At 38.0% G+C, this 16,932-nt stretch overlaps 1 protein-coding gene across 1 annotated transcript in view; it reads left to right on the top strand.

The window, feature by feature from the left end:
• Positions 1 to 3,637: 3,637 nt before the first annotated feature.
• The window catches only part of LOC131902133 (POTE ankyrin domain family member A-like), a 44,871-nt gene continuing 31,576 nt past the window's right edge, over positions 3,638 to 16,932 (top strand). Inside the window, exons 1-6 of the mRNA XM_059253163.1 lie at positions 3,638 to 3,888; positions 5,905 to 6,022; positions 6,181 to 6,354; positions 10,419 to 10,525; positions 11,368 to 11,505; positions 12,292 to 12,350. Of these exons, the coding sequence (XP_059109146.1) occupies positions 3,638 to 3,888; positions 5,905 to 6,022; positions 6,181 to 6,354; positions 10,419 to 10,525; positions 11,368 to 11,505; positions 12,292 to 12,350 (847 nt within the window). The remainder of the gene's footprint in view (positions 3,889 to 5,904; positions 6,023 to 6,180; positions 6,355 to 10,418; positions 10,526 to 11,367; positions 11,506 to 12,291; positions 12,351 to 16,932) is intronic.

The following is a 16,932-nucleotide window of genomic DNA, read 5'->3' as shown; positions in this document are numbered from 1 at the left end:
ATTGCTAGTAGTCTAAGCTGGGGTCAACCTTGGGGATTCCTGGCAACTTCCCTAGCACCAGTTTTCTCTCTATCCCCATGATATCTCCCTTTATCATGGTATCTCTTTCATTGCTTTCCCACTCCACCCTTGTTCCAGCTGAACCATCCAGTTCCCTTATGTTCTCATCCATCCCCGATCCCCTACCCTCCATTGCCCACCCCTCATGCCCAGTTTACTCATGGAGATCATCTATTTCCCCTTCCCAGGACAATCCATGTGTCCCTCTTTGGGTCCTCCTTGTTAGCTAGCTTTTCTGGAGCTGTGGGTTGTAGTCTGGGTGAGTACATACCATGTTTGAGCGAGTACATATCATGTTTATCCTTCTGAGTCTGGGTTACCTCACTTAGGATGATATTTTCTAGTTCTATCCATTTGCCTGAAAATTTCATGATGTCATTGTTTTTCACTGCTGAGTAGTACTCCACTGTGTATATGTACCATGTTTTCTTAATCCACTTTTCAGTTGAGGGGCATTTAGGTTGTTTCCAGGTTCTGGCTATTACAAATAATGCTGCTGTGAATATAGTTGAGCATGTGTCCTTGTGGTGTGATTGAACATTTCTTGGGTATATGCCCAAGAGTGGTATAGCTGGGTCTTGAGGAAGATTGACTCCCAGTTTTCTGAAAAACTGCCATATTGATTTCCAAAGTGGCTGTATAAGTTTGCACTCCTACCAACAAAGGAAGAGTGTTCCCCTTGCTCTACATTCTCTCCAACATAAGCTGTCTTCAGTGTTTTTGATCTGAGCCGTTTGGACAGGTGTAAGATGGTATCTCAGAGTCATTTGCATTTGCATTTCCCTGATGGCTAAGGATGTTGAGCAATTCTTTAAATGTCTTTCAACCATTTGAAAAATTTAATTTTTTTAATTTAAGAATTTTTTTTCCATTTTACATACCAGTGACAGATCCTCCTCTCATACCTCCTTCCACTCCCCCACAGCCTTCCTCCCCCTGACCCAACCCCCATCCCCTCCTCTGAAAGGGAAAGGCCTTCCATGGGAATCAGCAAAGCCTGGTACATTCAGTTGAGGAAGGACCAAGCCCCTCCCCCTTGCATCATGGCTGAGCAAGGGGTCCCACCATTGGTAATAGGATCAGAAAGCCAGCTCATGTACCAGGAATAGATCCTGATCCCATTGCTAGGGTCCCTTCAAGTAGGCCCAGCTACACAACTGTCTCCTGTGTGCAGAGGGCCTAGTCCAGTCCCATGTGGGTTCCACAGCTGTCTAAAGTTTATGAGTTCCTATGAGCTTGGTTCAGTAGTCTCTGTATATTTCCCCACCATGATCTTGACCCTCTTGCTCGTATAATCCCTCTTTCCTCTCCTTGACTGGACTCCCTGAGGTTGGCCTGGTGCTTGGCTGTGGATCTCTGCATCTGCTTCCATCATAATGATGATAGTTATGGTATTCACTAATCTGATTACTAGGGTAGGGTAATACAGTGGCATCCTCTCCACTATTTCTAGTAGTCTAATCTGAGGTTGTCTTTGTGGATTCCTGGGAATTTCCCTAGCACCAGGTTTCTCCTTAACCCCATAATTTCTCTCTCTATCAAAATATCTCTTTCATTGCTCTCCCACTCCATCCCTCCCCCCACTTGACTATCCTGTTCCCATATGTTTTCATCTCCCATCCCCTCCCCTATATTGCCCCCGCATCACCAGTTTACACATGGAGAACTCATTTATTTCCCCTTCTCAAGGTGATCCATGTGTCTCTCTTAGGATTCGCCTTGTTTCCTAGCTTCTCTGGAGCTGTGGGAAGAATAACTACTATATAAATAAAATTTAAAATAATTAGAAATGAAACATCCATTACTACAGTGAAGATACACATAAAACAACTGAATGTATAAGAAAATTAATACACAACTTGGATGTGAAATTCAGGAGAAAGAATGTGAAAACTATCACAGTAATTTTTCCAACATAATATTTGTATTGCTTATTGGGAATTTCAAAAAATGTGTAACAATCACACTAGCTTCCCAGTTCTCCCAGGTCCACCATCCAACATTTGTGACCCAGCTCCAAATACACCAAGTACAATTTGTGTTGCTCATGTACTCACTGGAGTGGCTGGCTATTGGGAATTTCACTTTTACAGGTTTTTTTTTAATGGAAATATATCTCTATACACAAAGCATAGAAATTCTTTCAAAAGAGTCAGCAATAGAGTGAAAATCCAGTACAAAAACATCAGGGATACTAAGGTATGTGTATTATTATATTTAGACACTAATAAATTAAAAGTAATGAGCACATCTTTTATGATCTCTGAGATGCTACTGTTCAGAGATTGCATTTGTTAATTTTCTGTTTCTGTGATAAAACATCATGACCAGCAGCATCTTACAGAAGGAAGAGTGTATTTAGGCTTTCAGTTCCAGAAGCATAGGAGTCTATCATGGTGGGGAGACTTAGCACAAATGGTCAACCTGGGGGCAGGAAAAGGAAGCTTAGAGGTTCCATCCCAACCACACTCAGGAAGCAGAGAGCAAACACAATGGGCAGAGACTATGACCATTCAAGGCCTGTCTCCAGGGATGGATGTCATCTAACAAGGCTCCATCTCCCAGACGTTCCACATCCTCCCCAATTAGCACTACCCTCTGGGAACAAGTGTTCAATTATCTAAACCTGTGGGTACATTCTCTTTCAAAAGTACCTCACACAGCAAATATATGTATCTAACACTACAGATAATGTGTGGAGATATTCAGGGATAGAAAATATGTTCTATGAAACAACAGCAGAAATTTCCTCATATCAAGAGAAATAAATAGACCCAAGTACACAGAATACATTTAGAATCACAACAGACATGACTGGATAAAAACTTCTCCATGAAATCATGTGAAATTAAAAACATTTTTTCATTTCATTTTCTTAAGGAGGTTCTCACTATGCAGCTCTGGCTCACTAGACCAGACTGCCCTCAAACTCACAGAAATCCATTTGTCTCTGCCTCCTGCCAAAGGCTGGGATTAAGGTGTGTACCATCACTTCTGAGCTCAGAAAATAGTAATTTTACAGCTTTTCACTACACTGAAAATTCAAAGAACACTGAACCAAAAATATCAGGGAGAAGCTTCAAGAGAGAAATTTCCTTACAAAGACAAGCCCATCCTTGACCTCTTAGTGAAAAAGGAAATAAAAAAACAAACACTCAGCAAAACAAGAACAAAACCAAAAAAAGATATCATAATGAGTAATTACACCCACAAAGAAAGTAAGTACCAAACAAGATTGTTGTGGGGAATAAAGAAATAAAGAGATCGAGATCTTGCAGGATATACACAAACTAAAGCCCAGGAGACCGCCACACTTATATTGCACATGCGCAGTGAGCACTATTTGCTCCATAAACTGTCAGTTATGCCTAAGGAAGAACGAGCATGCTTTTGTTTACCAGTGTTGCTTAGCAACGACTGTTCTATAACTGCATGCTTCGGTTTGACTGGTCAAACCATAGCCTCGCACTTGTGAGAGTCGCAGAGTTAGGCTCTGGTTGTTAGACGGTCAGGGGTTAAAAGTTCATCATTTCCTAAAATTACTTAGTGTTGAGTTGATAGAAAGGTGGTCACAGCTATGTTGTCCACTCTGAGGAAGCTCTTCTTCTTTAAGAAGGAGCCGAAAACCCCCTTGGGGTTTTGTGACGGCCCAAGCAGGGGAACGGGATACTTGTCCTGCTTTCACTGTGGAACTGAAGACAGGTACCGCCAGCCTTATGACCCTGAAAACCAATTTCATGAGGCAGTATGCATGGGAAAGCGCAAAGTGGTGGTGCGTCTCCTCAGGAAGAACCAATTTCATGTGAACGATGAGGATGAAGGGAAACGGTAAGAACACTTGGAAGATAAGGATGAGGGGCCTTGAGGAAATCGGGTGATGGGAGAAACCTACCTTTCCTAGCTCTATTGAGGGCAATAGGGGTGAGGAGAGACCAGCTGTGCTTTCTGGACTACAGTCTCCTTGGTACCTGTGATCACAAAGTTCCAGTGTCCAGATCTTCTTCTGGAGGAGGAGAACCATAAGACCAAAGCTCCAGCAGGTTTACTGTCACCCCGTAATTCCCCTATGGAGCATTTTCTTATGGAGCATCGAATACACAATAGAATAATCTAACAAACTATAAAGAAATGGGAATTAATTTCAATGTACCTAATAAACACAATGTTGTATAAACTGTAGAAACTACAGAGATCAAGTAGTGTTCCTCATAATGTCTTCCTCCCACCTAAAATCACCCAAAAACATTCAATATGGATCTTTTATCTGTGTGTACTAACATTTATATTCCTCACTGAAAATAACAGAAATAATCTAAACTTGACAGATGGGTGTGTGCTCCTTTTCCTGCTGCTCCTTCATTTTCTTGTTGTTTCTCACTAGTTTCCTGGGGATATCTCTCTCCCATCTCTGTAAATTTCTCTTAAGTTCCTTCACTCATTACTTCATATGTTTCTGAAAGTTTATTCAGTGTGGCCTTGATCAGCCACCATTTTAATAACACAATGTGCTGACAAGCTCCAAGTTCTCTGAAAGTTACTTCTGACATCTTTACTTACTTCTGATAGAGGTGAATGGAACTTGCAGTGAATTTCATGATTTACAAATCAACAAACTGTCTTGCTTTCCCAATTTTGATGGCCCACAGTGTCCTAAATCTCCCTCGTGAAATTGATATTAGATACTGACGTTAGACATAGCATACATCTAATTTCTCTGTATGCTATGAATTTAACTATTATCAAAAATGGGCATTCCTATGTATTTGACTTGAAGTTCCATACTTACTTCCTTTGAATTAAAGTTCCTTAAAAATCAAAGCCAAGTTTGCTGTGCATTTAGATTTTGCTGTTGATAATTTTCAGTTTTTATCAATAGTACATTTCATAGCTTTCTTTAAAAAATCCAGTAAAAGTCTAGAAATGTTTTATATTTATGGATATGTATATATGTATGTATATGTATATCACATTATATATCACATTTCACTTAGTAGAGACACCATGCATGGCACAATGACATGCTATCTTATGTATTAAAAATTGTCTTTAAGTTTTGGCAGTCACTGTTGTACATTATGAATTGTAAATGACATTTCAATTTTAGCTGAGTTAAAATGCGTGAAAAACCAAATCTCAAGCTCAGTGGTGTGTCATATCTACAATCCAAGCTCTTTGCAGGCTGAGGCAGCAGAAGCATAAGTTTATTGCAGAACTTGTCTCAAGTTTTGAAGAGATATCCTTAGACTCTAAAATTTATACTCCTTAATATATTTACAAAATAGAGATAATGGAACTAACATTGACTTGAAATATGTTTATTACAGTGTTAACATTCATAACTTAAATACCGAAAAGATTGTTAAGTTGTTGTTGAAGAATATTTTCTGAATAGTTGCAAAGAATCTAATTGAGTCATCCTAATTTGATAGAAGTATTCCTTTTAACACCCATTTTCTGGACAAGAATTCACAACACAGGAAGGCTGAGAAGTAGTTGGTTGATGGTAGTGTCTAGAGTAGGATTCAAACTGAAAATGAGTTCACCCAATAGTCATGTTCTTTTTGCTCAAATAGGCTGCTCTTTACTACGTAGTTCACTAATAGAGCACTTATCTAGGCTGCAACAGCTGTGTGTATTATTCACACTGCGATAAATGATAGTTGCAATAAATTTTTAAATACAGTAAATTATAAGAGCAAATAAAAATAAATTTTGAATGAAGTTAAATATTTTTATGGGTCTATGGACTTAAATACTATATAATATTTATAAATGCCAGAGTGATTGTGTATGTTGATAATAGTGCCTTACAGTTTTCCTTCAAAATGTCTCTCATTCCCACAGAACTGCGCTCCACTTTGCATGCTTCTATGGCCATATCAATCTGGTTCGTTTTCTGTTAAGATTTAATGCCTGTGAGATTAATGCCCTTGACAATCAAATGTCCACACCACTAATGAAGGTATTTCAAAGACTTCAATTTCAGTAATTAAGTTGATCTAAGTGTTTAGAATGAAAGTAAAATTAAAGTCACTTAAATATAAATCATGGTGAAAGTTGGGGGAAGTTTCTTGTGTGTTCTTTAAATTGACAGTGTTTTCCTGGTAACGATATCCACAGGCTGTACAAAGCTGGGAGACAGAGATCGTGTCTGTCCTACTTGATCGTGGAGCAGATCCCAATATTAAAGATTGCAATGGAGAAGCAGCAATTCACCATGCAGTGTATGTAGACAGGCCAGATATTGCCAGCAGTCTTCTTGAATTTGGGGGAAACATTGAAGATACTACAAAGGTAAAAATTTTCTAAATTGAATCCCCAAGTATTTGAAAACTATATGCTTTAACAGTTGTCATATCTTGGTCCAATTTATTCACGTTTAGAAGTTGAAGTATTACTTGACTGGCACTTTGAAATAACTTGATCGGTATCCATCTAAGTATTGATATGTTGTTATAGTTTGTTTTTTACCCCATTGAGTCCAATTCGTGCTGCCCACATACTCTTGGGTATGTGACCATCCACTGGAGCATGCTCAGTCCACCCAGGCCACACCTTTAAATGAAAATGACTATCCAGTCCTAGCAGCTATAACTGTCAAGAAGTTCTCAGCTCAGAGCAGAACTTCATGCTAAATTCCTGCTTGCATAATGACATTTTGTGTCACTTGAGCTTCCAACCATCATCTTCTGAATGTTTTCACGGTGACTGTGATGTCATATGAACATCTACGCTGGTGTGCCCATGAGACACTCTTTGCTTTTGGTCATCCAGTGGACCTGGCTCTTACAAGCTTTAACCTGATCTTCTACAGTGACCCCAGAGACTTGAGAGGAGGTTTATATCAATAAGGTTAGAAAGATGGGTGGGTACAGAAGAGGGGTGCATTTGGAAAGTAGTGAAAGGGAAGGGGTGAATATGATTAAATTGCACTGAATATAGCTCTCAAAATTATTTCCAAAGGGGGAGAAGTAAATGTTAATTTATTGAAATCAACATTAGAGAATTTAGCTTACTTTTATGGAGCCATGGAAAATATTTATAAAAATAGATAATGGACTAAAAGGATTATTTGACTTACATTTCCAAGTTACTGTGTATTACTGGGAAAAGCACAGAATCAGGATCTTGAGAAAGCTGTTGACATATCATCTATCCTCAAGAGAGGGAGAAATGAATGAGTCCAGGATGCCTGTTTGCTTACTCTGCAGCTATCTCTGTAAAGTCTTACACAGCCATGTTCTGAAACAAGGCTGTGGTGCCACCCACCAGGGGCTGGGTTCTCTTCATTGGTTAGCCATCAAGATAACTTCCTATAGGCAGCTGGATATAACTTTGTCTGTGGTATCAGGAACTTGTAATCCTTCCTTCCTCCTCATATCTCCACAGAAACAGAATCAGTGGCCTCTTGAAAAACTCAGAATAGGTGTACCACAAAACTGCCTACATACCAATATCACACCCATCAAATATCCAATTCCAAAAGCTTCAACACCTACCCAAAATATTGACAAGCTGTGCTGGGATATAAATCACTTCAGGCTGTGGGTGATACTTCACCTTCAAAATGCTATCACAGACTGAATATTTGCAACTGAAGCATGGTACATTGCACTACAAGCACTTGATTTCCACACATCCATTAGTATGCATGCAGCAGAGGTTAAAATTTTAGTAAACAAACCAAAGGGCTATGGAACAGCGCAGTCCATTCATAACCTCCATTTTCTCCAGGAATGCAGTGCATGCTCAATCTCTAAGAGAATTTTAAAAACTATGCTTCATCCTGACTATAACAAATCAAATCATTTTGCTTTTGAGCCCCTATGATGGAACGGTTCCCTGCAGGTACTTCCACAATCCAACCTCCAAGTGTGTTTTATTTGCTAACAAATCCCATTTCACCTGCTTTGCCGATACAGGTGTTTCAGTCTACTAGCCTTATTTCTTAGTGTTTGATATAAATTTAGGATGTCTGAAGATTCCTTTTCTCCCTTGGCAGTTTGCAGAGCACCACAGGAAGCTAGTACTTGGATAGGAATCACTGGGTTAGTTCCAGCTTTATTCCTGCTAGTCTTTTCTCCAAAGGATTTGGTGTCTTCTGTAGCAAGATCTTACACTTAAGTGACTGGAGGCAACCAAGAACACTGGCAGTAGCTCATATTGTTTGGGAAATCTCTGGAACTCCCAAAAAGTCTAGGGAATTTTTACCTGCCTGGCACTGTGTATTTTGTTAGCTGTGGAGTTGGGCAAGGCTTTTCCACCCCTTGTTGCATAACTTCATGTAAATTACAATACATCGTCTTAATCTCACTGATATTGATAATCCTAAAATCATCATAGACTTCCAATATTAATTTTTTAGATAGGGTTTCACTATGTAGCCCAGACTCTCCTAGAAGTCACGATCCTCCTGCAATAATACCCTGCACTCTATTGATGGGATTACAGTTGTGCCTTCATTTCTGAATTCTAATGTTTAAAATACTTTTAAATTATTGCTCTATTTTGATTCCTGCTTAGGTTGTTTTCTAAGCAAAATATAAACCAGAAAGAAAGCAATGCCTTGCCCATCTCTAAAACTTCCATTACACAGATCTGTATGCACTAGCTATAGTACAGTACAGTCACTCAGTAAATTGGAGTTAGATGCAATGATGATTAAAATGCAGCAAATACAGAGTATAACAGAGATCCACAACTAGTGAAAATGCAAAGACCAAAGGACCATGGGTGCCTACCACAATCCTACATCTACAATACAACACCCACACTTAAGTTTCGGGTGACACTGAGAAAGAAAGTTCTGAAAAAACAAACAAACAAACAAACTCTGAGTTCCAGTGACCAGGATGACTGTTGCAGAAAAGTGTCTTCTAGATACAAAAGGGATAATTCATCTATGAAATCTCAATAATATGGTTGCCTAAATAAGACATGCACAAGGAAAACACCAGTTGACATGCAAACACTTGATAGGGGAAACTTCAAAACTACACTCGTAAATAAAGAGTTGCCAATTATCCATAACTGCTGAGAGTAGAATTCAATTTTCTCCAGGGATACACTCTAAACTCCTCAATAGTTTATCTAACCACAGTGGCCATGCTTAAACACACACACTTACACACATGCACATGCACACACATGGACACACAGACACACACAGACACACACACAAACCAACACACATACAGGAAGAGAGAGAGACAGAGGGGGAGGGAAAGAGAAAAGGAGAGGCAGAGACATAAAAAAGAGGCACACAGAGAGTCTGCTCACATTACATGGAACCAGTAGGTTGTACATAATACACATGTGTGTGTGACAGTAATAAAAAACAGGTCCTGAATTTCAGAGGGAGTTAGGGGGAGTTGGAGGAGTGAGGGTGTAGAAACTATGTAAATACAGATCTCATGTAGGAAACTGTCTAAAAATAATATAAATAAAAACATTTTAAAAATGTACTGGATTTTCTAAACACTAAGACAGTTTTCAACTTGTAACAGGACAGAATACATTTCAAGGTAAGCAATCAAAGATTCTTTGAGTTGGGCGGTGGTGGCACACGCCTTTAATTCCAGCACTCGGGAGGCAGAGACAGGCGGATCTTTGTGAGTTCAAAAAAAAAAAGATTCTTTGATTTCTTACTCATTTTGAGGTCATTTCTTTGGTGACCTGTTCAGAGCAAGAGGCAGACATTGTTACCCTTGGCCCTTCCTGAATGGAGAATCAAGAAGAGCTTCCTCTGTGTCCTCAGCAAATACCACATCATTACAATACTCTGAGAATTGTGCCTGTGAAACAACTTCTGCTGTTGCTGACATTTGCCCCACAGAAGATTTGCCAAACAGTACTTCAGAATCAGGTTTTAAATACTGGACAATTCCATAGTTTTGTCATTGTCCTTAATTGAATTTTTCTGTTGGGAAATGCTACATCTGCCACATAACTGTCTTTTGAAATACAGGAGAATTTCTGACATAGAAAAGACAATTTTGCTCATCCATGCAACTTAGGATCTAACACCTTTGCCACTGTGTGTCGGTGTGTGTCTCTTCAGATAAACTCTGAGGGGAGAGTGCCATGGCTTCAAAGTACCATGACAACTTCTGTGACAGGAACCACAGGTCCATGGGTGTCACATGAGTTCTGTAATGGACTAGAGGACTTTGTGACAACTGCAGCCATGGTTAGAATATTGCAATCTTGAGGATCATTAGCAGGTGCATTAGGCTAATAAGGAAAAGACTACTGTGGTCAAGTCTATGGTAAACATTACGATCACGGGCTACATATATGATTTTCAGTTCAGTTGTGAAATATGCGGTATTGCGAATGATTAATTGATATCATTACAGGATGGGTTGACCCCTCTGCTGCTAGCACTCCGAGAAAGGAAACCCCGCATGGCAGCATACCTAATCACACACGGTGCGAATCTTCACGTATCTGATCAATATCTAAGGTACTATACTTTGCATTTTTAAAACACTACTTGTGTTGAAAATAGTCTAGAATAGTAAAAATCATTCATTTCATATGTGTTATGGGACTAGATTAGAAAAAGTCAATAAAACATCAGTTACATATCTAAAAATATCTATTACATGAAATGGTTATGCCAAAGAATGATAGTCAGGTTGATATTCCCTTTCATAATGAGAGGTTTTTATTTTGATTTTTATTTTGACTGCCATATGATCTTCTATGAATTGATAGCATTTATATTAGATTGTACATTTACAGTGTCAGTCCCAGTGTTTTCAAGTTTGCAATCACACAACCTTGTGAACACCCTTTAATGTTCAAATACTTTTGGTGGTGTGCAGAGAAGGATGATACATGAATGGTAGTTGTAAACTTACATATATGGCATGATATTAGTATCAGGATTTGAAAACATTCATTTTTAACATTAAAATTATTTGATAACATTATTACTATCATTTTACGCAAATTTCAATTCCATATATAATAGTGAATTGTATTTTAATAGAATAGGAAGGAAATGGTGTTCTTTTTCATATAAAGCTTTCTGTACTTCTGGTCAATTTTCTCCAAACAGTTATTCACCATAAACAATTTAAAATACAAATTCTACTCTATAAAGTATCATAGTGGGCTAAGAAGTTTTCTGCTTGTTTTCTAGTTTTAGCCTTGGACATATTTTAGGAATCTGAACTCTGCTTTCAGGATGCTTAAGGCTACTTAGTTAATGGTCCATTCTACACACAAAGGCCTTATACTTATATGGTAAAATGTATACAGTTCACCATTTAAGTAATTGAATTGCCTCTGTCATTCTAGAACAACACTCATGTATGCTGTTAGATGGGATTGTGAAAATATGGTTGAAATTTTACTGAAGAAAGGTGTTGATCACCAGTTAAAGGACACATTTGGATGGAGTGCTCTTTATTATGCCATTATGGGGAAACGCAAAACGTAAGTCCAGAAGTTAAAACGCTAATTGAAACTAAATTTAGACATGAAATATTTACCAATGTTGTATTTTAACCAAGCGTGACTTCATTATTTAAATGCTTTTGGAATGGAAGCATTTTAGTCAACTCCACTTGCGATTCAGGATCATTATGACAAAACTCAGATCATTGTTTCCTTCTTGGCTAAAGGAAGACCAGCAATAGAGCAACCTATGTCTTGGAATTCATTAGTGTTCTCACCATGGGCTTACTCTTTATTTCAGTAATATCAAATTCTGAATTCTGTAGCATTTGATAATAGGTCCATTCATGAATTATAGAGTGCTTTCATTTAGGATTCTAATCAGATCAAGACTGAGAAGCAAGTTAGATACTGCTTTACTATTTCTGTGCCTGTTTTTAGGTGGTGAAATTTTCATAGCAAACTTTTAAACTAAAGTAGGGAAATCCTGAGTTTTGGAAACTTAAGTCGGAGCCTAAGGAAACACATTCCCAGAGCGAGTATACTTAGGACTCCTACCTATATTAGGGCACTTTCCATCCTGTCAAGATAATCCAGATGATTTGAACCATAGTAAATCTACACCATCTCACTCTGTTCTTTCCCTCTAAAATGAGACACTTTGTAAAATCTTTTAGAACTAATAAATTTGAAGGGTATGTCCAGATGACTTGATGGAATCTTATATTGTCTTTGAAATATCTTAAATATTTAATATATTGATAAATGATTTTCCATCCATATTAAAATAATAACGTTGTTTACCACCATTTCCATACTTGGCAGAAAAATGGTGATTATTCAGCACGACTTATTCCTCTGGAGACAACAAAATACCTTCACACGTAAGTCTTTTGAAGTTTCCTTCTCTGTAGCCCTTCTTTAGATTAAAAATGTTGCATTTAGAATTTTTCAATTCTCTGTAATTAGATATTATTTGGGTACATACCCAAGAATAGTGTAGCTGGATCTTGAGGTGGATCCATAACCAGCTTCTTGAATAATGGCCAAACAGATTTCCATAGTGGTTATATGTTTGTACTGCCCTTACCATTGGGTGAGTGGATGAGTGTTCCCCTTCCCCTTCACTCGCAAAGAGCAGTTTTTATTTTTAAAATGCATTTAAATTATGATAGAATTAATATCCTTTCCTCCTTTACATTCCTCTCTCCAGCTCCTCCTAGGCAGTTTTAAAAACCAAGTGTCTATTGACGGCTGAATTGTTTAAGAAATTAGTTGTATGAAACTGCTTTGTTAAAAAGTTTCTCAGTTTTACACCGGAATTACATACTTGCATGTAAAAATATTTTTTTAATTACCATACTGTGATGAGATGCCAGCCTCTCCCCAGCCCACAGCACATTTTAGTGTACTTCATACATTTTTTTTCTAAAAATGTTAACATAGTGTCTACTTCATTAATAGTTCCACTACACTGTATTGTAATTCATTTTATTTGTTTATTTTATTTCATGTGTGAGTGTTTTTGCCTGCATGTACACCAGGCATGTGCATCATGTTCATGTCTGGTGCTTGTGGGAGAGAGAAGATGGTGTTGTATTCTTTGGAACTGGAGTTACAGGTGATTGTAAAATACCACATAGGTTCTGAGAGCAGAACACAGGTCCTCTTGAAGAGCAATGCATGCTGTTAACTTCTAAGTTGTCTTCTTAGCTATCCACACACATTATAAAAAAAACACATTATTTTCTCACAGTAAAAATGAATGCATTGCAGTAAGTGAACACAATTACTTTGTTATACATATCATAGAAAACATGATTTGTATGGCTAAACAAGACACAATATTCAATCCTTTTATGATTTCCTTTCCTGTGTATGTTATTAAAGGAATGTTTTCTTTTCTATAGATTTTAACTAAAGTACAATTAGATCACTTTCCCACTTCCCTTTCTTCCCTCCAGCACTCTCCCCACGCTCCCGCTTCTTCCATGTCCCCGCAGGTCTCAAATTGATAGTCTCTTCTTCCCTTATAATTACTCTTCAATGCACACATTCACACACAGAGACACAAATGTGTAACTACAACCTACTGAGTTCAGTTTTCTTGTTTGTAGTTACATGGTTTCAGTGCTGACTACAATTTCATCAGTCAAGCAATTAGGGGTTCCTGTCTGAGAGAGACTCACTATCCCTATCTCAGCAGTCATTAGTTTCCTGCAGTTCCTTGTCCAGGAGCATGACCCTCGGAGATTCCTCCCTACTTCTTCCTTAGCATGTCTATTGATATTGTCTCTGTTCAGATCTTGTTAATATAGCCATTTCCATGAGAGACTGTTTCACAGCAGACTTCCTGATGTTTGCAGTCTTTCCCTCTGCCTGTTCTGTGATGTTCCCTGAGCTAGAGATGCTGGAGTTGTAATGTTGATTTATCAACTGAGACTGGGATCCCTAGACTCTGCTGATCTCTGCTTCATGTCTACATTCTGGTGTGAGACTCAAGAGAATCTTGATGAAGGAGTCATCTTTATCTTCTCAGAAAAATAGCTATTAGATTCATTAGTTCTTTGTACAGTTTTCTTTTTTTCTATTTAATTCATTTACTTTTTATTATTTCGTACTATCTACTGTTTGGGGGTTTGGTTTGTTTTTGTTCTTTTTTCTTCAAATTCTTGACTTGGATCATTAGGTCATTTATTTGTTTATATGCATACTGGAGTTTATTTTGCTGCCAATTTTAACTTTTATGACTCAGTGGTTGCATACTGTACATGCATTATTTCAATTTTCTGTATTTCTTAAAGTTTCCTTTGTCTCTAGGCATATGCTCTATTTAAGAGGAGCCTCTTTGTGCTGCTGAGTGGAATATATATTCTTTGGTATTGAGGTGGAATATTTAATTATTGGTTAGGTCAATTGAATGAAGATGTCATTTAATTCTGAGATTGTATGTACTTGGGCTGGATGACCAATCAATTGGAAAAATCAGTGTTTGCAATCACATAATGTTATCGGGTCTGTGTTGATCTGTGCCTTTTGTTCCATTAGGTTTCTTGTGAAGTTGGGTGCACCTGCATGTGTGTGTGTGTGTGTGTGTGTGTGTGTGTGTGTGTGTGTGTGTGTGTGTAAGTATTCTATTTTGTATTTGTTGACACTTTAATTAGTATGAAGTGCACATCTTTGTCTCTTCTGCTTCATTTTAGTTTGAAAATGATTTTTCAGGTACTAGGATGCCGATACCTGCTTGCTTCCTGACAGTGTTTGCTTAGAATACATTTTGAGAATACATTTTGCATCCATTCATTGTAAGAGGGTGCTTGACTTTTAAACTAAGATGAGATTTTTCATAGACAATAGATAGTTGGATTTTGTTTCTTAATTTGTTTAGGTAGCCTTTGTCTTTTGACTGGAGTGTTGAGGCCATTGATATCTGGATTCGTTATTGAAAGTTGTACCTAGATTGCAGTGTTTTATTTTCCTGTTGTTTTGTGTTGTTAGATGCCCTTTGTATTTCCTTAAATTATAGCGTTGCTTGTTTTCTTTCTAAAAGTCTCCTCTCACACTTACTCCTCTCTTCAGTTAGAAGTATTACATTTAGTAGTCTGTTTAGAATTTATTATTTGCTATAACTGTTTCAGGCTGCTTGTATCATGGAAGTGTTTCCTCTTCAGCTATGGCAGACAGATTCACTGGGCACACGAGTCCTGGTTGACATGCATGGACTTGTAGTATTTGAAGTTCATTGCTTCAGGCTCTTCTGCTTTTCAGAGTTTTGTTTGATAATTCAGCTGTTGCCCTGGGCACGTTCATTTCCAAATGACTTGTATACTTTCTTTTCTTAAGCTTTCAATATTTTTTCCTAGTCCTGTATATTTGGTGGTGTTACTATTATATGCTTTGGAGTTTTCTTTCTGATCTTGTCTGGTTGGGGTTTTGTTTGATTCTTGTATCAGTGTGTGTATATATTTCCTTACTTGGATGAAGAATTCCTCTGTGATCTTTCTATTAATCTTGTCTATGCTATTGATTGAGAATACTGTTTCCTCATGTATGCCAATAGAATTCAAAGATTTGAGCCTTTGATAGTATCTCAAATTTCTTTCCTGGTCTTCTAGCATGGTTTTTTTTTTATATTATTTGCTAATTAATTATAGATTTTTCTACTTTTTCTTTACATTCTCATATTCTATCTTTTGTTTGATTTGTTATATTGGTAAGGTTTTTCTCTGAACTTTCTAATTGGCATGCTGAAATTTTCAGTATTATATCTATTGCAGCCACTGATCTGGACCTAGTCTTCTGTGTATGGTGACAGCCACAAACAAAAAATGTGGGGGCAGAACAGGGAAGAAGTGACTTACCCAGAAAAGGTTGTGATATATTGTGTACTCTAATAAAATTTGCTTGAAGATAAGAGGACAGAACAAGCCACTAGATTAAATATAGAGGCCAGGCAGTGGTGCCACACATCTTTAATCCTAGCACTCAGGAGGCAGAGATCCATCTGGATCTCTGTGAGTTATATCCACCTTGGACTACATGAGATTTAATCAGTCTAGGAGAGAAAGAGAGGCAAGCAGTGGTGGCACCAACCCTTAATCCCATTACTGGGAAGTCACATGCCTTTAATCCCAACACTAGGAAGGAAGTGATGGCTGGGTGGAGAAAGGTATATAAGGCATGAGGAGACAGGAACTAAAGGCTTTTTGGCTGGAACCCCTTTTGTCTAGAGGCTTTTCAGCTGGAGCGCTTTCAGCTGAGTACTCAGAGGCATTCAGTCAGAGGATTCCTGGAGTTGGCGAGGTTAGACTTGGCTATGACTTGTTTCTTTGTCTCTCTGATCTTTCAGCATTTTCCCCAATATCTGGCTCCATTTTTTAATTAAAATAACATTTAGGATTCCTGCAACAGAGGGTTCACAGCTTTGGGTCTGGAATAGGATTGTTGGCTTCCAGAGAAAATGAAGTAGCCACCTAGCTAGCAAAGGTAGCTAGGAAACATGGAGGCCATGCCTGCTGCATTTCTTAAGCAAGGCATGTGGGTTTGGAGATAGTAGTAGGGGATAATAGGATGGGAAATGGAAAAAGAGAATTGCCCAACAATGGTGGCTCACAAACAAAGAGGGTTGTCAGCTTGGATCTGGACCAGGTGTGAGTTTACTGATGGCAGTTTTTGGGGGGTGACAGACAAAAAGAGACGTATTCAATAAAGGTGGCGCAAAACCTAAAATAATGGTAATTTTGTATTCAAATTCTTCCATTTAAACAAATATATCACATAGTGTTACTGAAATGTTTATATACACGGTGATTACTTCTGGCTCTACTGTATGGCAATGGTCTGGTTCCTAAATGTATAATTAGAAATTAATATTCTTATCTGTGAGGTGTTGAACTCAAGGTTTCATACTTTAAGAAGGAGGTGCTCTATGTGTTTGCTACTCCAATGACCCTATTTTTATTTTTA

Source organism: Peromyscus eremicus, unplaced genomic scaffold, assembly GCF_949786415.1.
Source record: "Peromyscus eremicus unplaced genomic scaffold, PerEre_H2_v1 PerEre#2#unplaced_2716, whole genome shotgun sequence".
NCBI classification, from domain to species: domain Eukaryota; kingdom Metazoa; phylum Chordata; class Mammalia; order Rodentia; family Cricetidae; genus Peromyscus; species Peromyscus eremicus.
This window is presented reverse-complemented; position numbering and strand designations above follow the sequence as displayed.